This window comes from Lonchura striata, chromosome 3 (assembly GCF_046129695.1).
Source record: "Lonchura striata isolate bLonStr1 chromosome 3, bLonStr1.mat, whole genome shotgun sequence".
NCBI classification, from domain to species: Eukaryota; Metazoa; Chordata; class Aves; order Passeriformes; family Estrildidae; genus Lonchura; species Lonchura striata.
In genome coordinates this window covers 25272239-25295824 of record NC_134605.1, presented here as the reverse complement: position 1 = coordinate 25295824, position 23586 = coordinate 25272239, and the positions used below count along the sequence as shown (strand labels likewise).

Below are 23586 nucleotides of genomic sequence, written 5' to 3'. Positions count from 1 at the left end.
TTATATACCTGTAGCAGAGCTAGGAGTCTGTAACAGAGCTTTGACATCTCTTTATATAAGGTATTAGTTTATTCTTATTTAAATCTTACTGATACTGTTTAGTAGGTCAACCATTTTCTGCTTGAAAATGAGCTACTGACACATGCCACTGCTGAGTGGTTCTCAGGGTGCAAACAGAACATGAACATGCACAGGGTCAAAGCTTTGTTCAGCTTTCTGAAAAATAAATTTTAAATCTTCTGTTTGTCTAGTAGAAATAAATTAGCCACTTTGCACAGGTTCAAAACTCTTTCTTGTGTGGAATTAGTGTCCATCTGGGATATTAAGGTTGTTCTGACTTGGTAAAATTTGCTGCTGAGGTGAATACAAAGCAAATGTAGTTTCTTACAAATCTCATCTGTTGGCAGTGAAAACCTTCCAGAAGAGGTGCAAACTTGGAAACTAGCACAGGGATTTCTTGATAAACCAGTGTAGAAATACTCTTGTGTGCAATAGTAGCAGAACTGTACTTGTTTTACACAAGAAGTTATGATCTTATGTAACTCCTTCCAGATTTTTATCTATACAGGTGTGGCCCAAGTGTTGAGATTGGTGAACATTTTTGGGCTGTAAAGGCAGATAGTAATTGTGTGTGCCCACAGGTGGTGACATACATCCTTTTCTCCAGTGTCTTGGACTGGTTCCTTTGCAGGGCAGTTGGAAACAGCTTTGGGCTGATAAATCTGTCCCCTGGGTTCTGTGGCCACATGGAGCTCAGCCTTTAAACTGCTGGATAATCTCTCCTTGGAACAAGTGTACTGGTGTAACTGGTTTGACTGGTAACAGAGGCATAATGTCAGTGCAGGGCACCCCTGGCTGTTTCTTAACCTGCTTTGAGCAATTCCCTAAATTTCACAACAGTCACAAAACTATCAGACTCCAGCAAATGATAGGGATTATTTATGCTGTCAGAATAAACACACAGTCTTGAGGTTTTAGAAGTGAAAAATACAATGAGACAGTTTTACTACCTTTGAATTATTGTAACTGATCTAGCACAGTCTCTAGAACAGCAAATGAGTAAAATTTAAGACACTGATTTTTTTGTTTATTCTCAAATACTGATAATATTTTCTGACTTCTGCCTAATATCACAGATTATTGAAAAAAACACATTCCAGTTCTCTGACGTACCATCAGGTTTCCATTCATCGTGGAATTAACTGGGTGTCATAACGCAGCAATATTCCAGCATTAGCTTATCCTGCGGGTAACTGGATATGAAACGGGTGGCAGGCGGGAATGCTGCGGTGAGTTGTGGCAGCGGAAAGCGGAGTTACTGCCGTGGGCTCGGAAAGCAGCGGAGGGAGAGGGCCGGCGTCACGTCACACGGAGCGAGGGCCAGCCGGCGTGACGTCACGCGTGGCACTCCCCCGCCGCAGCGAGCGGGACCGGAGCCGGGTTGCGTCACTTGTGCGAGGCGCGCCGTGACGTCACCGTGACGCCGCGCGGGGCGGTGCGTTGCCGGGGCAACCGGACGCCGCGCGCGGGGAGGGAGGGGCGCCGCCGCCGCCGCTGCACTGCGGCAAGGCGGGGCCGCCGCGCGCCCGGGGCGGGAGAGCTCCTCGCCGCCCCATTGGCTGCGCCCGGCGTCCTGGGGGCGGGGCCTCGGCTCCCGCCCCGCGCCCATTGGCGGGGCCGCCACCCCTCACGGCGTTCCCGCCCCTCCCCCGAGGGCGGGGCCGGGCGGCGCCGGCAGATGAGGGCGCGGCGCGTGCGGACGGGGCGTCCGCGGTCCCGCTCGTCCTTTGGTGGAGACGAGCCCCCGTCCCGCTGCTGCCCCCCCGGATCGTCCCAAGGAGGAACGCCCCTGCACGTCCCGTCCTGTCCTGTCCCGTCCTGTCCCGTCCCGCTGGCCCCGCGCCTGGGAACCGCCAGGTAAACCCGGGAGGGATCCCGGTGGAAAGCCCACGGGGAGTCGTCGGGGTCCCCGCTCTGAGGCTGCTGCACTTGTATATTGTCTGAGAGGGGTTTTTATTTTTCTAATTTATACGCTTTGTAATTTGGCTGGTACGCGGGCAAGCAGCAAAGTTGTTGTTCCTCTCCGCCGCCTCATTCTGCACCATCACTTCCTTGCGTTTCAGGGCTGTGGATGAAAACCTCGTGCCCATCCCACCATCTTCACCTTCCCTCAGGCTGTGTGCCTGCAAGGGGCAGTAATTCTTCTTTTCTACTTTAATGATTTGCTTTAAATCATAAAAATGTCTATTCAGATTGTGGGTTTCCATAATGAATTAACTCTTAGGAATCCTTTGTACCATTTGATTTGGAATTCTGAGTATTAATAGGAATTTCTGTTCTCACGTATCTTCCTAAGCTGTGCGTCTCAAATGAGTTGGTTGGAGTTAAATAATTTGGAAACTATTTTTTTCTCCAATTTTCATAGTTGAGGAGGTTAACCTGAGCTTTCCTTGCAGTAACAGCAGAGAGAATCTGTAGAAGTTGCTTTTTCTCTCTTAAGAATATGATTTCTTACAGGCTTTATGTTGCTGCTTTTAGAGAGTTCTTGCATGAGACAGGATCTTGCATGTGTCTTTATATTTCCAACAGGGTTTCCTAAAGGATGAAAAGGCAAATTCTGAATGTCATGTGTAAAGCTGCAAAGAGGAGTCCCGTGCTCTTTCCAGAATCTAAATAAAAATACTTCTGTATGTCTGTAATTATCTTCCTTCATTTGTGTTTGCAGTAATAAGCATATACAGAACCATGTTTTAATGTGCAGAATAAGCAAATAAAGAAACCTGTATGAGAGACAAAGACTTGATTCACTCTGAATGTGTCATCACGTTTTAGAGCACCTGTCATCCCTTCATGCTCTGCCTGTTCATGGTCCATGCGGTTAATGTGTAGTAAACTTGTTATGTTACCACTGTAGCACTCAGAATTTTTCCCTGTAAATTACAGACTCTTTTTTTTTTTTTTTTTCCAAAAAAAAAAAAAAAAAAAAAAAGTTTTCCCTCTCTCTTCCTTTCTTTGCCCAGTGTAATCATCCCAATACACTTGCCCTCAAAATGGTGATTTATAGACTATTGACATTGCTGGTAATTCTACTTACATTAAGCCTATTTTATGGTGGGAAACCAAGGGATTATAATACTCTATCACTTACTTATCTCATCCAAACATATTTTTAAACCAGCTGCTCCATGTGTGTGAGCTAGCACAAGAAGTTTTGCCAAATTACCACGAAGGGAAGGATTGTTATGTGGGAAATGGAGATCTGGGCTGGTCTTTATCAGGCACGGGTGGCTGTCCACAGGAAGTAATTTTAAAATGTTTGGGAATACTTGAGACAGTAGTCCACATGCGGTAGGAATCAAACTGTGTGGGTGAAATAACAGGATTGGGACTGTGTGAGCCTGTGCAGAATAACTCTGGTGAGCCACTCCCAGTGGTTGGGTTGATCTGTGTAATTAGCTCCACTTTCAATGTTCTGCTACTGTTCTTTACGGTTAACAGCATGTCGAAGTGTTTACATCAGATGAAAACCTGGGAAGAGCGTGAACTGCTCTGTGTTTCATAACCACTGCTAGGAATTGCCACCAGTGCTGACCTGTTCTGGCCCTGTTATTTCTCCTCCTGACAGCAGAAATGGGAGATGTTCTGGGGCTGGAATGTCATTGCTACCGACATCTGCCTGCACACTGACACAGAGAAGTCTCCACCACAGAATCAACACAGTGACATTGCCTCAAAGTGCTCTCAGGGTGAGGGATGAGGACACAGGGACTGATCCACTTTTACCTGACAGTGGCATCTATTTTACATGGAATTCTGGGCTTGTGTAAGCTGTGACAACATTTCTATTTTAAAACTGGCTCTTTGGCATATTTTACAGCAGATTTTATTTAGATAGGATTGCTGAAATGGTATGAAATTTTCTATAGGACTTGTCCTCTGATTTGTGGCTTTTTTTCTTCTTTTTAAATCTCATGACTGTGGGAAACCAAAGAATTCTCTCGGTGGGTTCTGAGGTTTTTTCCTTCTGATTTAATTCAGCTGTTCTTTTGAGAGGATGAAAGCTTACAGTAGCCTGCTGCTGTGATTTTTGTTTCTACCAACAAAACAAACAGAAAGAAGGGCTGGAACAGCTTCTAGAGGGAGAAAAAAGCCAGGGCTGCTATTTTGTGTCTTTTAAGCATCTTTTCTTTTAGGATGATGGTGCAAAAGAAACATCTGTGTATAGTATGCTTTTAGTAACAAGTTATCAGGTGTTATCTAGGTGTATTTTCTCTCAAATTCTCTATGATTCTTGCATTGTAAGTCAAAAATTTGTGTGTGACTTTTAAATTCTGTTAAGTTTCTATTCTAAATCCCTCCTGAGCTCTTTGACTGTGTTTTACTTGAACATGAAACCTTTAATTAATGCCCACTATTCTTTCCCAGCATAAACGAAATCAGTACTTTGAACTTTTACTCTGTTCCCTGGTGCTATACATAAAATCCATTTGGAAAAACTAAAAAAACCAAACTAAATGTAATCCTGTTTTATAAAGTGTTTTCTGCTGTCCTTATATGTTTTTTTCTGATGTTCAGCTTAAAGCTGAGGAATAAGAGGTTTTGGAGCTGCTCATCCTGGCAAATAAGGAATTGGGAATGTCAGGTATTGGGGATGAGAGTTGAACGAGATTCAGATGTTGTTTCCTGGCTCCAACACGTGTGGCTTCTAAATAATGGCAGTCAGGTGTGCTGAGCAGATGGGCAGAGCCAGAGAGACCAAAGCCGAGAGTAGAAGGTTTGTAGGAACAGACAAATGTATTTGAATATGAGTAAATTTACACTCAAATGCCCCTCTGTAATTTAGGCTGTTTATTCTGAGATTTTTGGAAACCTTTCTCTTGTGCTAGAGCCCTCAGGGGTGTGATTTCTCCTCTGGAAAGAGGCAGCTCAGAGGAAAGGTGGATAATACCTGCTGCTCTTGGGTTGGGTTTGGTGTGCTTTGCACATCTGCTTCTCCCTCAGGGTTTTGAGAATATGTAAATTTTGTCCAAAAGCCTCAGTACTTGACTTTTAATGCTGTGGTAAACTCTTCCTCAGTAATTTATGGAGTGCTGCAGGTAAAGTAGATCAAATTTAGCAAGTCACGCAGTGAGACTTGCTGAAAACTCTTTCTCTTCTAGGCTTAAGTAGCCAAAGATGAGTCGTGGATTCTCAGAAAACAATAACTTCCCCTATGACAACAACCAAATGGTTTTGGATATGATCCTGTGTTCCCTCATTGGTGTTCCTCAGCCTATCAACTGGGACAGTGTGGCAAGGCTAGTTCCAGGATATACATCCAAAGAAGTGAGTTAACTCATCAAAGAATTTGTGTGCTTTAAACAATGCTTTATGATGAAGAAAACTTTTCTTGGGGAGAGGGAGGGAAATTGAAGTTAAGATTTTTTTCTTTTCTTGAAGTAATTTGCACCTAACTGAAAATGTTAAATGAGCAGTAGATTGAAAGGAGGTGGGGTTTTGTTTTGTTTCTACAGAACCTGAGCACTGAAATTGAGAAATGCATTCTGCATTGTATTTCATTAGAACTTATACAGAATAAGAATGAAAGTTACTGGAAAGGAAAAATTAAAAAGTGGACTTAAAACAAAGGTAGTTGTGCTACTGCATTCTAAACTCAATAGCTAAGACTTGGATGGAAAGAATGTCAGTACCCACTAACCCTGTGCAGGTTGTAGTATCCTTACTAGGAAACCTAATAACTCTCTATGCCTGTTGTTAAAACTCTAAACAAGGAGGGATTCGAGATCTCTATTAGGTAGGGAGTGCAGTTGCTTCTTTTTTGATCCTACAAAGTGTGGATTTTTCTTTCTTTGGTTGGAATAGAGTTGGAAGAATCTCTGTATATTCACTTCTCTTTCTGGATTGCTGAATTTCCTGGTAAAATATGGTTTTTTTAAATAATAATTTTGACTTTTTCATTTCTTGAAAGGGTGTAAGCTAAGAAAAAATGTCTTTTGCCCTAGTGATTCAGCAAAGCTGAAAGAAAACAAGACAGTGGTCTTGACTTTCTTGCAAACCTAATCAAGTGTGTCAGCTCACATTTATAGCAGTGCTATTGGGCCTTGCTGTAACCTTGTATTTCAAACATAAGAATGAAGGATTGGGTGTAGAAACTTCTGTGGAATGCTACTTACCTTTCAAGTGCTTGGCAGAGTGCTTGGGTGCATCTCTACTGTTCACCTTGCACTGTGCATGTTAAGCAAATAAAACAACAATATCAGTGAGCCCTCTCCTCACATCAGTTCATATGATTGATTAGTACATTTCTGATTACTCTGTTTTTACAAGACTGAATGGCTCAAATATGTTGAGTCCCTTTTTAAGGCAGTTAGATAAAAGCACAGACAACCCTTTATTTATCTCTTGTACATATGTGACTGGTATTACAAATTTGAGACACTGTGAATATCAGAATGATGTCTCTGTGTGCCCCTGGCCCAAAGGGGCACTGGCATGATGTGTCTGTTAACTCAACCCTAAATAAATAAATAAAACCAGCTGCTAATGGGCCCCACACCTGTGTCACAGGAGGAGCACCTGTAGAATTAAGTAAATTTATTTGTATGTTCAAGTTACCTCCGTGTAGGACTTTTCTGAACCACACCTATAATTATGATTGTGTTGGTACAAATTTACAGAATGGAAAGACCTTCTAGTTCATCAAAAACAGAGGATGGAAAGTTTAGAGAATTGCAGGGGAAGGCAGCAGTCCCTTTTGTCCAAATTAGAATGGAAGTCATAATATCAAATCCATTTCTATAGCCACTCTTAATAATATTTGACCATGTTTATGTAAAAGAACTAGTTACAAAATGAGAATCCAAACTCTCCCCATAACTTTCTCTTTGAAAACTGGGCTTAAAATCTCACAGGGTTTAAGGAAACAAGTTCTAGCTATTTTTTCTCTGTCAGAGTATTTAATTATGGTAGCTATTATTTTACTGTTTTTGTATATACTGATACCACTAACAACATAGGAAGCATTTATGAGTTTGATATTGGTAACTGTTCACATGCAAAAATGTGCAATACAGTATCTATCTCAAATCATAGTTATTAAAAATGTGCTGAAAGCTACTGCTTCATTGTCCTATCATTTAATCTTGTGACAGTGTGCAAAAAGATTTGATGAGCTAAAAAGCAGTGGAAGTTCACCTGTTGACAACCAGTATAATCCCCTGATGGCTGCTGGTGGGAGTCCTGTGGAAACTTTAGCTACGTACATCAAATCCTCCTTGCTCGATTCACAGACAGAATTTCAGGAGCCTGCTATTGGGCAGGATTCCATTACTATAACTGGTATGTTTTTAGTCATTCTGAACTATATTGGCTTTGATAATCAGTGTGTGCATGCTTCTGTCCTGAGTGGTTAAGTGCACCCAGGAATGATAGTTATTCATCTTTGGAGGGTTAAGTATGAATATAATGTATACAACAAGGCACTTGCCATTAGTTTCGTTTTAGAATCAATGTTTGCTTGGTTATTTTTAGGTCACTTGTCCTTCCAAGAGGCATAAATCTTTCTGCTGAATTCTGTTTAGGATTTTTGATGGTGTGCTGTTAACCCTACAGCCATTTGCAGTCATGTTAAGCAGCATTATTAAAATAACTGGAGAGTATTGTGAAGAAAAGCTGCAGGAAGCTGAGGAGGTGATCCCTTGAGGGCAAACCTTCCTCTTCTAACTACAAGCCCTGTCTTTGCAATGGACAGGTACAGAGGAGTTGGAGTAAAATGTAGCTAATTTTTTGCTTCAAGACAATCTTGAGGTGACAAAAAATGAGTCTTAGTCAATTATGTGTACTAGTAATTATTGGGCAGAAGGGGACCAAACCAAATAATTGTAAATTCAATCATAGCACAATTAAATATTGTTAACAATTCCTTTTGTACTACTTCTGTCAGAAGTTGTAATTAAATGTGTGTGTTATTCTCTGATTTTCAGTACAGAGATGTTCCAGTGACTTTAGAACTTAGTAAATGTATTTGCATGAGAAATTTCAATGATGAATAAATAATTTGTGTTAAAAATTAAGATGACAGTGAAGTGTTTAAACAACATATTCTCTTTTAAAATGTCCTTCGCTGCAGCTTTAACAGCTGTTAAAATGTCCTTCACTGATTTTCTTTGCAGTAGATAAACACCTGGTTGACCTTTATTCAAAGTGTTTTTAATAACTCTAATCAAGGGATGACACTGGAAAACTGTACATGGAGGGTCAAAACTGGAAGTGCTTTCCATCAGCTTTCAATCATGTGGTTCTATGCCTGATGTGGGATGAATGCTGCTGGCACCCACAGGTCCCTGTTTACAGGATTAACAGCTTCCCAGGAGGGAGTTAACAAGCTAATTCTGCTTCTAGAATTCCTAAGACAATTAGTGCATGTTTTCTTTCTAAAAATGTAATAGATGCAATGAGTGTTAATGCAGTCAAGTCCACTAATGTAATGTTTCCTTTGACAAGATCCTAGCCTGATATTATTCTGTTTTATTTGTGACTTTGGATAAAACATTTGAGTGTAATTTGTTGGTATGAAATCAGGTAATTGATCTTTTCTTCTCAAAGGCTTGGGTGAACTCACCTTCTTAGTATTTGTGAGGCACATCTACATTTCAGAATTGGGGATTTGAGACAGTCCTATTTGTAAATGTTTTTGGTTTAATTAATTGCTTCCTAGTGGATTTATTCACGTTAGCTGATTAGGGTCAAGAGTTTTGGGCCTGTTAGTGATTTGTAGTCATGAGTAACAGCAAGAAAAGGCAAATCGGACCATACTCATTCTGAGCTGGATTCTGGTTTTGGCTGAATTATAAAAGTTCATTTAATACTTGGTAATTATAAGGCAAACTGCTAATAAGTCCCTCTGATTACATCTCATGACAGTAAACAAGCACAGAGGACTGCCTTTTACCTAAAGGATTTGTTGCAAGGTTAATCACTCTGTAATATTTGGAGGGGAGGAAAAAAAAGATATGAACCCATGTATGGTGAAGTTCAGATGTCCCCATTAATTTGGCTATGTTGCATATTCTTGTCAGCATTATTGCCTTCAATAAATGACTGTGTTCACAATGGACTTGTTAATGTGTTTGCAGGCAGAACTCTTTTATACCATGTATAAAAGAGTTGGGACTGTTCCACAGTCCCTTCTTTTAAAACTCACAACTTTGATGCCCAGGACTCCCACTTTGCCTGCAGTGAGGATGGCTGCCCAGAAAGCTGTGGCTGGAGCAACCCTTTCCAGGGTTTTGCTGGGAGTGAATCTTCCCCTTCTGCTAACTGCTTCCTCTATTAAGCCCTTACTAAAACTTAACTATGCAAGGCCTTTGGATGCATCTTTGGAGAAAGTTTAGTTTCTTCTGCTTCTGGAGCAATTATTTTGCTTTCCTGAAGAGCTTAGCTGCTGTGTTCTGAACCATATCATTTTTGCTGTCAGTCTACTGCAGTTGTTTAGCCATTAGACAAAGAGGTCTGTCTTAATTTTCTTTAGCCTCTTACATTACTCAAGAGGGCGATGATGTTTCTGGATCTCCCAAAAATCTGAGAGAATGGCATAACCATGGAAAATCACCACCTTAGGGTTTTCAGTGGAAGGCAGATATGTGTCCTTCCATTGTTTAAAAATGATAATGATCTTTCTGACTTCTAAGCAAGATTATTGAAGTTTCACATTGCACTAATCCATTCATAACTGGAAATGACAGTCATTGCTTTAACCCTTGATCCAGAGCTCAGTGGGCTTGGTGGCTGAACTCCCGAACCTCACTAGGTTGTTGTATGTACTTTCCACTGCTTGTAGTAACCTTGTGAAGACGAACTGTTTGAAGTGCATCTGTCCTTTATTCCTGGAACAACCTTAGTGATGTAGCTCGAGGACCAGGCAAATTTCCTGGTCTGCACTCTTTGAACATTGTTTGATATGCTCAGCTGGTTTAAGCCACTTGTGTGAGAAATCTGGCAAAAACAAACACATCCTAAGAGTGTTCTGTGCTTCTCTTTAGAAGCTGCTTATTTCCAAAGCTGGCACATGATGGGTAAGGAGTGGCATTGGTCTCAACTTATGTCCTAGCAGAAGCTTTGGTGTGGCAGGGTCTTAGAAGCCACATTCCACAAAGCAGAGCAGGAGAGCTAAAGGAAGAGGTCATATTCCCAGAAGGAAGTGCCCAAGGCCGTGAGTCTCATGCTTAGTGTTAAGCCAGAAATTATCTGTAGCCAAGTGTCTGGGCAACTTAGCAAATGTGCTGCTGTGAGCTCCCATGGCTGGTACTCGGAGCAGGAATCTGGATTGTTTAGTAGCCCTTTTTGTTGCTAGCTGTGCCATTCCTCCACCATGACAGCCATACTTCAGTTGCATTTCCAAGATGCTGAAGAGCAAAAGATCAGGAGTTTTTGTTCTAATGCAGCCTTTTTTTCCTTACATTGAAGGAAGGCCCAGTGCAGCCTCCACAAGGAGTTGTTCTTCAGAATCTGAGAAAGATCCTGTACATAACAGTGGAGAAAGCACTGATGAAACCCAGGGGTAAGAAGAGCTCTGTGTTTGTTATGTCAGGGATTATAGAATATGATTTCTGTCATAGAATTGACAGAAATATATCTAAATTGCTGAAATTTATCTACTACCAGAAAGAAAACAACTGGAAACAGCCTTATAAATGCTGTAAGAAGTTTGGAAACCTTCTATTGCTGCAGAAATTCAAGGAGTTGGTTTGAGAATCTGTTGTGTGCAATAAGATATTTATAAATCTGTGTTCCTCTGGGTGATTGATCACTGCTGTGGCAGGAATGAGATACATACCTGGTTTTATAAAGGAGTGAAACAAGACTGATGCTCGATTACACTTTTAAAAATACTCTTGAACATAGATTTGTCCTATGTAAAGGCGGGAAAAGAGCTGCAAATGAAAAATTTTTTCATTAATTCCAGTAGCCATCCAGGTCACTTTTATTCTATCACATATCCCTGTTTTCCACACTATATAATTACACAAAGAATAATGTTTGTTTGAAACCTGAGCATCTCTCTGTAGAGACAGCATTTACTAATTCTAGCTTCAAGCATTTCTTAAGTAATAGAAATTTTTTTAATATACAATAAACCAAATCTTAATTTCCACTGATGAAAACTGGTGTTACTGTCCTTGGTGCCTCAGTAATTTAGGCATCTATATCTGGTTATTCTTTGAAGAAAATTGAGAAGGGAGAAAAAGTAAGTTCTCCATGTAATTCGGGTAGTAGCCTATAACAAACAGGTAACAAAATTGGAGAATGGAGCTACAAATTTTCTATTTCAGCTCCCTTAATTAAATCTCTCTGATTTTCTGTAGATGATATGCCTCTGTCTTCTTCATATGTCCAACAACAGTTTCTTTTAATAGTTAATAACTGCAATTTGTTTTCCCTCTCTTAATAAAACCCTGTTGATGACATCAGTGTTGCAATGCATGACCCAGAGTTGGAGATTGTCATTGGGATTTTGTGTCCTAATTGGCTTAGACTCCTAATTTGCTTTGTGGCTTTTTTCCTTTGGAGGCCAAATATGGTGATCCATGTGTGCGATGAAGCCAAAAACCTCAAAGAAGATTTCGTATGTCCTCGAGATCTTTTGATTTCAGAGATGAAATACTTTGCTGAGTATTTGTCAGTGGATGCCCAGCGCTGGGAGGAGGTGGACATATCTGTGCACTGTGATGTTCACATCTTTGACTGGCTGATAAGATATGTCAAAAGAAACTCCAAGAAGTCTGAGGCTAATGAAATACCTACTTTAGGTAAAAGCAGATAATTTCTTTTTGGTTTGTTATTCTGTACTAATTGAAGATGAATGGTTTTGATGCAGTTTGGCCTCAGTCTGTTTCTGACTGTTGTCAGTGGCGCCTCAGATTTTAGCTTTTATATTTTTCAGATTCTGTGCTGCTGTAGTGTATGGTATGGGTATGGTATTAAGGGATGGTGAGCTCTCTTCACAGAGTAGGGAGACAAAACAATTCCTTCTCTAGCTGGGGACCAAGGACAAATGATCCAAATCTCAGGTCCAAAATCATAAACAATGGTGGAATGAAGAGAGAAAAACAAGAAGAATGGGACTTCATGACCTAAAGCTATAACTGGATAATTAGCTCCAATATGCAAATGGAGCAGAACTTATAAAAGTGAGAGACCCCATGACCGGTCGTCCATTTTTGTGACCATTTTGGGTTCACCTGGGGTGCATCCCTGGCTGGGCTCTTGTGCTGCCCAAGATGGATCCACTGAGGAGATCCTTTTAATAAATCCCTACTTTATTCTTTAGCTCCATCTAGTCTCTGTTCTAGGGCAGCCTTAACAAGGCATCATCAATTGTTAGAAGAGTGTTGCAACAGACATCCTCTGGTCATTTCAGCAGATGGCTCTGCTTTGCCAGCACTGACAGCTTTGAGGAAACATGCTGAAAGTTGAAGCAATAAAAAAGCCCTAATGTATTTTGGGACGTGATGTTTTTTATTATGACTCTTCAGACCTCTTCTGACCAAGGACAGAGTGGTAGATTTTAAATGCTGATGACTGGTTTGTTTGTTTCTCCTCTGCTCCCGGTTGGTACAATTGCAATGTTTTCTACAATTTCAGTGCAATCCAATGCAATGGTAGAAGACCTTTGTGGATTTTGAGGCGAGTTTTTAATTTTTTAATGAGTCTTTGCTACCACTTTTTAAAATGTAACTTTCTTCTCTTGGTTTGTTTATAACTTGCAATGCAAAGGTTATGCTGAGAAAATCTCAGCTGGATGTGATGGTTACAGATGGAAGTTAATCTTGTGTAATTGTTTGGTCATTGTATTCCTTCTCCAATTTTAATAAGGTTTCCAATTTTAATAATTTTTCCAGGTTATAGTCCTACTCGGGCCACTGAAATGGTAAACCAAAAGTTTATTTCTTAAAATGGTTAAAGGTTCTGTATACTAGAAGATGGAATGACAAGTTGATTGCTAAAATAATAGTTAACACAGATGCTAAATTTGAAGTGGGAGGGATGTGAAATTACAAAAAAATCCATGTAAAAAACTCCTCCTTTGTTCTGTTGCCTTCTAGAACCATCAAATGTCATCTCAATCCTTATTTCTTCAGAGTTTCTGAAGATGGATTCATTAGTAAGTATTAAGAAAAATTGATTTTCTGGCACGAGGGCACAGTTAATTACCAGATGTCTTAACAGCTTGTTTGTTGTGCTTTAGCTGTTACATAAACAGGTACTGCAATGAGAATATTTTGAGATTTTTAACACTACTTCTATTCAGTGCAGTAATCCAATATTTGCAGAATCTCAATACAATAAAGAGTATGTTATTTCTAAATGTGATAGTGTGATCTAGAGGGCTTGTTTTATATCCTTTTTTGCTTGAATGATATGCCTGCAATTTAGGATCTGATTTTCCAGCTCTGTATAAGGAATAGCTGCTGACTTGGTTGAAAAGCTTGTCAAAAGTTCTGTCGTTGGAGTGACCCACAGTAAAGCACTGTGAGTCTCTAGTGTTGAAGTTGAGATCCATGTGTTTTGTGGTTCTATTTTAACAAGCAATTGGAAAGTTACTGAATTTTTTGGAGGAGAACATAAACTAGGTTGTGTTATTCAGGATCAACTTAAGGCAAATCTGAGGCTTGTTTTTTATTTTGAAGTCAAACTGAAATAGTTTTTCAAAACACTACACTTAAAATAAGTCTTGAAGCAATTAGTGTGGGGTTTTTTTTGTTGTCCAGAATTCCTTAACATTCATATTTCTATTTTTTCCTAGGTAGAGAAATGTATTCATTATTGTCACAAAAATATGAATGCTATTGTAGCCACGCCATGTAACATGAACTGTATCAATGCTAATCTTGTTACACGCATTGCTGATCTCTTCAGGCACAATGAGGTGGAAGAGTTGAAGGACAAAAGAGACAAATTTAAGAGGTAACTTTTTTGCCCTATAATACACCTTTGAAGTGCTGTTGAGCTTTGGGATTGTATTTCTTTACAGCTATGACTGTGCTGTTTGAAATTATATATTATATATATTCTTATGGAATGTATTTTTAATGCAGAATATAATGGTGTGACTTCAGAACTTTATACTAAAATTATAAGCAAGAAGAAAGAGCTTTTACAGGAAATGAGCAAATGGAAAGGCCACACTAGCAGCATGGCATGGGCAAATTATTCATGAATTCTCACATGGGAACAAGGATTAGGGGGAGAAAACTTTTATGGGATGACATGCTCCTAATTTGTAGAAAATGGTTTGGCTTCAGCATCCTGTGAACTCAGATGTGTGGACTTAGAATTCAGGATGGCTGGGAGCCTGAATAGTTGTGCTGGAATGTTCTTTCACACATCAGGATCCCAGCTTAGTATCAAGATAAGGGCCAGTTACTGGAGTGCAGACTGACAGACAAGCAAGGTGAAAGTCAGGGAGGCTTTTAGTCTGTAGGGATGAAGGCTTAATCTTAGAATGAAGTGCAGCTTCACAGCAATATTCACTATTTCAAGGTTTTTTAGTCAAGGTAGAAGTTGGCAGTTAATATTGGAAAGCATTTTAATAAAGAAAAAAATCAAAATATCACTTTTGTCACACTTGTGTAAACATGAGATTGAGAGGATAATTTAAAGGAAAATTATATTAAAAGTTAGATTCTGTGAGTGACTGGGCTTGTCAGAATGTGATTGTTAATCTCACTATACATACAGCGATTTTCAGGTTTTTTTCTAACGGGTAAGCTGTGTTGCTGTCATTAATAGTAAACTTTTCTGCAAGAAGATTGAGAGACTCTTTGATCCGGAGTATGTAAATCCAGATTCTAGAGGAAATGCAGCAACTTTATACAGGTATTACATTTTTATATGGCTGCTTCAATAGCAAGGACAGTCCCTGTTCTTAGAAGCCCTGCTCTTACTCCAGTGCTTTCTTTCCTTCTTTGTCTTTTTTTTCTTTTTTTTTTTTTTTTTTTATCTAGGTGTTGTTTATGTAAAAAGTTGCTAACCAAAGAAACTGAAAGGAGAATTCCTTGTGTACCAGGAAAAATCCACATAGACCAACATGGGAATATTGTCTATGTTCATATAAGGTAGTGAATATGTACATATGTAAAATGTTTCTTCAACTCTGATTTTGGGTGATTTTAGAAGTACTGCATATTAAGATGCATTACAAAATTAAGTCACAGATATGTGAAGAGTGTATGAAGCATCTTAACTTCTTACTATTCTTATTGTGTTACCTAGCAAAAAATAAAACAGGAGGGATGTGATTATGATGATGTTCTACTGAAATTCATTCAGCAGTGCTGCTGCTGCTGAATGGAAATGGGAAAACTGCAACCATGATTACTGTGAGGGCTATTTTTGGGTTGCACTGCTTTAAATAGAAAATACTCAGCTAATTCTTTCATCAGATGGCTTTAAGATGTATGCAGTTGATGGCAGATTGAATAAAGTGCTGCATTTCTGCAAGGGTTTTTAGTGAAGGATAGACCCCTCTATGCCAGCAAAGAAAGTCTAAATATTGTTTCCTAATCTGACTTTGTACTATCAAATGCTCAACCTGCTTAAAGGCTGCTATAAATAAACTTTGCCAGTTGTTTTTCTGTTCCTGAAGTGTTTGTCAGAGGAGCTTGTAGGACCTTTATGTATGTAAGCCTGATTCATTTGGCACAAATGTTTAATTTAATTCTGTCTCCATGACTGTGAACAGCTGGATTCTCCTGTTAATGGAGATCAGTCCATGATGAGCTGCAGTTCCCTCCCTCCCCACATGCCCATTTTAAGGAGGATGGTGGGAGATTAATGACAGAAGACCTTTCTCATCAGATCCCTTTTGTTCAGAACAACCAGAACAGTTCCATATCAGCTCCCACCACTTATTCCAAGGTGTGGAGTTACGTTCTGCCTAGCATCTACATAGAACCAAATCTTGTGCCCCTGTCCTGACCTATTTAAGATCATTGGTGATTAGTCACATAAAATTCATTAATTGTATTACTTCACTTAAGCTGTTATGTGGCTGCTCTGCAATTCCCAGAAGATAAATGTACAGGGATTTAAAATTACTCAGGGGATTATCTAGATTCTAATTATTTGCCCTGTGCTACTTGTGATGCTTTGCTACACAGAATATGTTTATTGAGAAGTGATGCTGGCCACTAATGAATTCAGGCTTAGGAGCTAATACATTTCTATCTTTAATGATTTAAAAATAGGTTTCTATTTATTGGTCCTCTAGTGGTGCCTAGAACTGACTTCCCAACTGGATGTGCTACTTGCTTAGTCTAGGATAGGCACACATTTAATAAAAATAGTTCAGGCCAGGGCTTAAAATTGGGAGGAAATTTTATCTGCTCTTTCTGAACATAACATGCCCCACTGCAAGTTGCACATTCTCTTTTGAATTCTGAAGAGGTGTGTCTCATTTGATCACAAGGAAGGAACAAAGGCCTGTATTTTTAATACTAGAACTGCCAGGTATGTACCTTCATCAAAAGGGCATGAGCATGTGTTTTCAAACTGTATTTCTTAGCTACGTAATTATTGTAACATTATTGTGTTACAGATAACGCAACAATAATTACTTAGCTAAGAAATACAGTTTAATAGATAGAAAATGTTTATCTTAGCTTGTAAATTTGCAGTGTATGGATCTTGAGATGAATCAAGCTGTAATTCTTTGTTATGAGTAAGTTTAAGATGTTCTGAAAGAATAAAGTCTATTCTGTCATGCTCTGAATTTAGTAATTATTGTCTGAAATTGCATCCCTCCTGTTGTAACTACTAGAGCCTTTTCACCAGTGTGTTTTCTGCTCTTTCTCCACCTTGTGGTTCTGGTAGCAGGATCAAAACAGAGTCAAGACTGATATTTTGCTTTTTCAGAGACAAAACCTGGGAAGTGCATGAGTATTTAATTGGCCTTCATGAGGAAATGAAATCCTGGCGGGATGTTTATTGGCGTCTTTGGGGGACCGTCAACTGGTTGACCTGCTCAAGATGTAACCAGGTTAGGTAATTTCACTTGGCTTCTGGTGGGTGACTTTGAGGGGTGAAGCAGGGATTAAAGCAGTTTGGATAATATTTGCTAATAAAGCTAGGTGCACGTTCTTTACAGTGCACAATTTTTATTTCCATAGGTCATCTCACCTCTCACTCTCTGTCTTTTTGCTGATGTAGTCTTTCCTGTGCACTGAATTTTCCCACTGCCAGTACCATTTGCAGCCAGTTCTTTATCCAGGTGTAGCGAGTGCTCTGGGCTCAACTGGCACAGGAGTGTATCCCTGTTGTAACCAAAAAGTTCTTCGGTTTGACCCTACAACCCTCCCAAAGGTACTTCAGCTCTCCTTTAAAAGAGCAAAGCATGTGGTGGGCTGGGCAACAGTATGTTAGGAAAATGGATCTTTTTCTAAAATAAGGATTGAAATTCAGAAGTTAAACTTTTGTTATTATACTGACTGGAATCAGTTCTTCCCATGAACTCCAATATTTGACCTTCTGCCTCTGTGTATTGCAGGGCTGCAAAGTGAGGGATCATATGGTGGAATTACCTCCAGAAAGTGAAGAGGGGCATGCTTTGCCATTGCAAACTGCTCAGATCTTGAATGATCTGCTGCATCATAGAGATGTTATAGTTGTTCCTTTCACTAAGGATGAGAATAGGTAAGAACATTGTATTGTGTTACTGAAATAACTTAGCCCTCAACAGTGAACATGTGCGCTTGTTACTTTGGTGTTCTCTCCCATTTCAAAATGAGTCATAGGACTTTCTAAGGGTAACTTATTTTTGATTGATTACTTGGAAATTGGTAAGTGAAGAACAAGTACTTTCTCCTTTCACTTTTCAAGCAGGCTTTTTGTCACTCAACCTCCATAAGCATTCATTGCTATTTTTATATTTTAATGTTTTGCTGCTAAGATGTTATGTGTCTGACTCAGAGGTCTGTCTGCTTTCTTGATACATGTTGAGTCAATTGAGACTAATACTGAAGCAGTGGAATAGAAATATTTATTTTTGCTTTATGTATTTCTAAGCGATTCTGGTATTGGGCTCGGTGATGACAAAGGCCTTGAATGTGATGTGCTTGTAGAACCAAATGCACCATGGGGCCCCAAAACTGGAGAAATCAATGCTGTGAGTGCTGATGCTTTTCCTTCTTTTCTTCTAATAATGAGGATTTTTTGAAGAAGTTCTTGAACAACTTTTAATAAAAATAAACCCCCTACATTTTTGGACTAAGACATAGGTACAAAATATGGTAAAAAAATTGGTTGGTGAATAGGCAAAGCTTTTCCCATATCTGCTGGAAATATTTCAGAACATAACTTCCCTCCTGATCCTGGACTGATTTTTTGATCAAAAAATCAACTGTAAATACTTGTAATGCTAAGCTTGCTTCCACTAATACATTAATTGACTGCATTTAATTGGTCAGTGGTTTTCAAGTTATTTGAGTTTAATCATTCCACCAAAATGCAGAGCTCAAGATGGGAGGAGGCCTGGAAGTTACCAGTGTAGAGTGCTGTACTGTAACATACCACTCCTATTTTTAGAATTCTATCACTTTTTAATTTGAAATATTATTAGTTCTTATATGCCTTTTTTTCTCTTTGTAACTACAGTTTTTATCTCTGAAGAACTGGACTTTGCAGCTGGTTAGTAAAATATTTTACTAATTTTAAATATTTGTTCTTCTGTACTAGCAAAGAACTAGCTTTGATTTTTGTCTTATTTTCTAATAAATGAGACAAAAATTTATTTTTTTGCTTTAATTTGGAGGTTGCAGTATAGCAACAGTTGTTACAAGAAAGTATGGTAAGTGTGAAGTACTACTTTGTTCTTAATAGAAATGAGAAATTCCTTTGAATGTTGTTGTAAATGGTAACAAGCCACACTAGCACTGCATGTGTCAGTTATTAATAGTTTTTTAGTCTGGCAGAAACATAAATCAAAATCCAAGGTTTTGAGTATGTGTCTCTCTGGGCTGGTCTGAGGTGCTTCACGTCTTCATTGTTAAGCTTCATCATTTCTCATTACTAGGCACTCATTATCACTTATTTAGATAAATGTGTATATTCAAACAATGTAAACATCACATTACTGAACATTTCCACAATTCTGTGCCTATTGATTTGGAATTCCATACTCTTTGGTCACTGTGATAGGGAACTATGCTGGATATCAGCACCTGCAAGACAAATTTAATATATCATTTAATAGAAACACAGCCTCACTTTTAATCTCTGGCTTCTCCTGGTGTTGGTTAGAAGCAGCAATCACTGTTATCTGAAGAGGAGGAGTACACCACAGGCTCAGAGGTCACAGAGGATGAAGTGGGGGATGAAGAAGAAGTGTGCAAGAAACCAGGTACTTCAAGTCTCTACAGTCCTCCTCTCTGGAGTTATCAGATAGGGATTTGAGGCTACAGAAGTCCTTTGTAAGCAGACTTTGAATATTAAGTGTTTAAAAAATAAAACTCTCAAGTTACTTGAATTTTGTCTCTAGATTTCCTGTGGTTAGATACAAATCACCCCACTGCTTGGTGTCATCAAAAGTCACTGGCAAACAAGAAAAGCTGCAGCTATTCATGTCTGAGAACTCCCTGGAATTATCTAGCACTTACTTTGCAGGAAACTCTCAAATTAATGAGATTTCATGTAATAAATGTTGGAAGAAAAGGCAGCAATTACATGACTGCTTTTAAATGCAAAAAAAATTTTGCATATTTGTCTTTTGATTACACAGAGGAATGACTGGTTAATATAGTAAAAATCGTGTCTGCTTTGAAGCTAAGCTTTATATGATCTAAAAAGACTTACTCATTTTTTAATGTGTTAATGGGTTTAGAAACATGGAAAGCCAAAAAGCAGCTTCTCCTTTTCACCCTACTAATGATTCATTGGAAGAGAATGAATCTGATTTGTTCTTTTTGTTGTTACGCAAAAGGCGATTGGAATTGTTCACATTTTAAAAAATATATACATTTTAAAATAAAATTTTGTAATTTAAATTTAAACTTGTCTGATCTTATATGGCTCAGAATTTAGTAATTGAATTAATATGGTAAAAAGTGTAGCTTGTATGTGCATTAATTCTTAGATGTAAAAAATGTATGCTGTTATGTGTAATCACTCTGGCTTTTAAATGCATACTCGAGTTTCTGTATATTTCTCATAGAAAAGCATTGGAGTAATGCGTGTCAGTGTGCCTGCAACAGTAATAAAAGAAAAACAGACTATTGATTTACACTATTTGAAAAGAAATAGAGGGGGAAAATACTTTAGTAGCTCTGTAGTTGAGAAATTCCAAGTATCTGAGGGTATGAATAGACATTTCTTCCATTAGCAGGAAGAAAGGAGAAATTAAAGAAATCCTACAGGCACCCAAAGAAAGCAGTTTCTTCACCTAGTGTTCAGAAAAGGGAGAAGCCATCTGATAAGGTAAAATCACAGCTGTGAATCCAGGCTCTCTGGCTAGCTTAAAAAATGAGGAATTTTAAGTTTTGGACTTGACCTTAGAAAACCACATTAAATGTGTTGGCTTTTTTTCTTCAACAGTCAAGTTCCCGAGATGCTTCTCCATTCATGTAAGTAATTTTCAAAGCCCTTGAGAACACATTTTAGTATGTCCCTCTTTTAAGCTGTTCCTGATAACAGGGTGTGTGTACTTTTCTCTTGCAGTGTGAGCATGCAGCAGAACAAATGGGATGCCTCCAGGTCCCTGAGATACAACCAAGATGCTCAAAGAGAAGATGGTCTGTTCTTGCATGAGTTTAACTTTCATAGAGTTAACATTATGCAAAGAAAGTGATCCAGCTAATTTTCTTAAAATTCAGTTAGTTACATCCCTGTTGGGTGAATTTAATCTCGGATACAGCAGTGGGATTTGGGGTGTTTGTGTGATTTATGTGCTTTATTTGGAATGTCAGCACAGAACCTACAGAGATTATAGTTGTGTCATCTCATAATTATAAAATTATGCAGCTATTTTTTCCTGCATCCTTTGTTGTCTGTGCAGATAAACAGAGAAACATCCACTTCCATATCTTTCTCAGTCTTTCTGACTAAAAATATTCAGAATTAGATTAATTTGTTCTGCCTTTTTTAATCTCTCCTGAAACTCTGGTGTGATTTTGCTGCTTAAAAAACTTTTGCTTCAAAACCATTTCCTGAGATTTTGATCTCGGTGTAGTGCCTCAGGCTGATTCTGGTATCTGCCAAGGCTGCTGAGGCTACATCAGGATTTAGGAGCCTGGTTGTTCAAGATTTTTATATGAAGTAAAAAAATTACAAAATCTAGTATCACTGAAGTCTCTGTCTAATCCTGCTTGTGTTCAATAGCAAAGAAAAACTTTTGTTCTAAATATCCTTCCTTATTTCTAACAGATCAGAGAAGAATGTCTGAGATCACAGGGCACTTAATAAAAATGCGACTAGGAGACCTTGATCGAGTCAAGTCCAAAGACAGCAAAGAAGTAAGATTTGTCCTGGCAAAATGTAGTGTTTGCAGAATTGAAGTGAACCTTGGTTAACAAAAATATTAAACACAAATGAAAATAACATCTATTCAATACTTAAGCTATAGAATTAATTTTACCAATCTTAATTTTGTTTCAAGCGTGATTTTTTTAAGGTTTGGAGTTTAAAATAATATTTAAAGTTTGCTGCTTTAAAAAACTGCTCATGGAAAATAGAATGGATTTAAAAACATCAATACTGGATTATGTAATGGACAAAAGTATGCCACAGATTGTGCTGAATATTAGTGATATTTATGGAAAGTCACTGATTACATTGAAATCATGTCAAAACTTGATTTTTTTTTTTTTTTTTTCTGGATTCCAGTATGCAGGAGGCATTTATTCTAGACTTGAAGCTCAGATAAAAGCCTCAGCACAGGTCAGTGCACGTCAAAGCAATGCTGAGAAGAATCCCAGGTAAGATTTTAAAATAAAAGCAAGGAAAACTCATGGATTTTGGGAGTGTGGAGGGTGGTGGGCTTTAAATAAGTATTTTAAAGAAAAACATGCTTAATTTCACATACTGCTTATGGATCAGCTTCCACCGAGTTAAGCTGTATGAGGTACAGAAGCCTCCCTTGGTCTCCCAGTAGAGAATGAAACTCTTGGAGCCATGCTGCGGGGAGGTTCACCACAGCTCCAACATTGTTTTCTTTTTGGGAAATGACAAAAAACTGAAAAGTGTTAGCCAAGGTTTTTAGCTTGTTATTTGTCCAACTTGTAGGACAAAACAAAAAAAAACCCTACACATCAAAAACCTGCATTAATAATGTAAAAAAACATACATTAATAATGTAAATATGTTTCTCATGTGTTTTTAACTCAGGACAAAAAACCGTTTTGGTCAAGGCCGTCCGACATAAGGAGTTATGGACATGCTTTAGCCAGAACTCATTACTGCTTCCTGAAACTCCATTGCACTCTGACATATTGAGAATGCACATCTCTGAAAGCTTTCCAGTGACTTATTTATTACTTTAAGCCTTGTAAATTATTTTGTGTTATAAATGAATGCAAACCCAATAAGGTCTGTACTTATTTTATTGTAAATATATTATTGGATAAAGTTAAATTTGATTGCTTTTTTTTTTTTTTTTTGCTATTGTGTTAAGTTGCATAGAAGATATTTTATAAATCTACAAAATTAAATTATCAGACTAACTTTATTTATGAGGGAAGATACAAATATGCCTTTTGTATGCTAGAAATACTGAAAAGGAAAAAGCAAGACTACTGAATTCTGAATGCAGTCAGCAGCATTAACCCAAGTCTTGTTGTGTACTTATACTGTGTTGTATTTGATGGTACATTTTAGGTCAGTCTTGTGGGGATTTGCATTTAAAGTCCATCATAAATACCTGTGACTTAGAAAATTTTTTATGCAGTTCTGAGGCTTCCTTGTGTACATCACACAACTCCCACTCCTCTGAAGGTGGGTAGCAGGTAGGGATTAGACCTCCAAAGATGCTCTCAGTGCTGTGATGGTGCAGCATTGCATCTTGCATGTGAACCGCTTGCTTTTCTTGTAAATGAAATCTGTACCCATCCCCATTCCTGACCCCTCCTGCACAGGACAATGCTTTGTTCCCTTCTAAAACCCAAACCTTGTGATGCAAAGCAGTTCATTCTCTAACTGATGCTATACCACTAAATTTCTGAGCAGATTAGTAACGCTGCATCTTTCAACACAGATGTATCATTGCAAAGGCTTGTGGATGTAGATCTTTTGGGTCTAATTACTCCCTGAAACCTGCCTGATTAACACTGTTTAGAAGTCAGATGAACTTTCAAGTTCTATATTTGGAGCAATAGACCACAAATCCAGGGCTACCAAAATGAAATAACTTGCCTAAAAAATATGTTGCATATTAGCAGAGAAAATGGCAATAATAATAATAATAATAATGATGATGATGGCTGAATTCAAGGAAACATGTCCTGACTTTTTGAAACAGGTAGAAAGAGAGCTCAGGGAAAGCTTATTCCAACTCCTGGCTGTACAATAAATTGTGAGTTTGGAATTAAGTCAGCAAATTCC

The 23586-nt window shown here is 38.5% G+C and overlaps 1 protein-coding gene across 2 annotated transcripts; it reads left to right on the top strand.

Moving 5' to 3' along the window:
* Nucleotides 1-1702: 1702 nt before the first annotated feature.
* SANBR (SANT and BTB domain regulator of CSR) lies at nucleotides 1703-23583 on the top strand. 2 transcript variants are annotated; one of them, XM_021527499.3, is made up of 21 exons: nucleotides 1703-1917; nucleotides 5160-5325; nucleotides 7152-7338; nucleotides 10465-10558; nucleotides 11569-11807; nucleotides 13104-13162; nucleotides 13805-13965; nucleotides 14791-14877; nucleotides 15006-15116; nucleotides 16915-17038; nucleotides 17209-17361; nucleotides 17546-17691; nucleotides 18064-18163; nucleotides 18652-18684; nucleotides 19297-19396; nucleotides 20375-20469; nucleotides 20587-20615; nucleotides 20710-20783; nucleotides 21415-21503; nucleotides 21874-21965; nucleotides 22375-23583. In XM_021527499.3, exons 2-21 carry the CDS (start codon nucleotides 5176-5178, stop codon nucleotides 22409-22411), a joined length of 2160 nt encoding a protein of 719 aa, XP_021383174.2. In that variant the 5' UTR covers nucleotides 1703-1917; nucleotides 5160-5175; the 3' UTR covers nucleotides 22412-23583. The 2 variants fall into 2 exon arrangements, with proteins under 2 accessions (XP_021383174.2, XP_021383175.2); XM_021527500.3 differs by lacking the exons at nucleotides 5160-5325; nucleotides 7152-7338.
* Nucleotides 23584-23586: the final 3 nt, after the last annotated feature.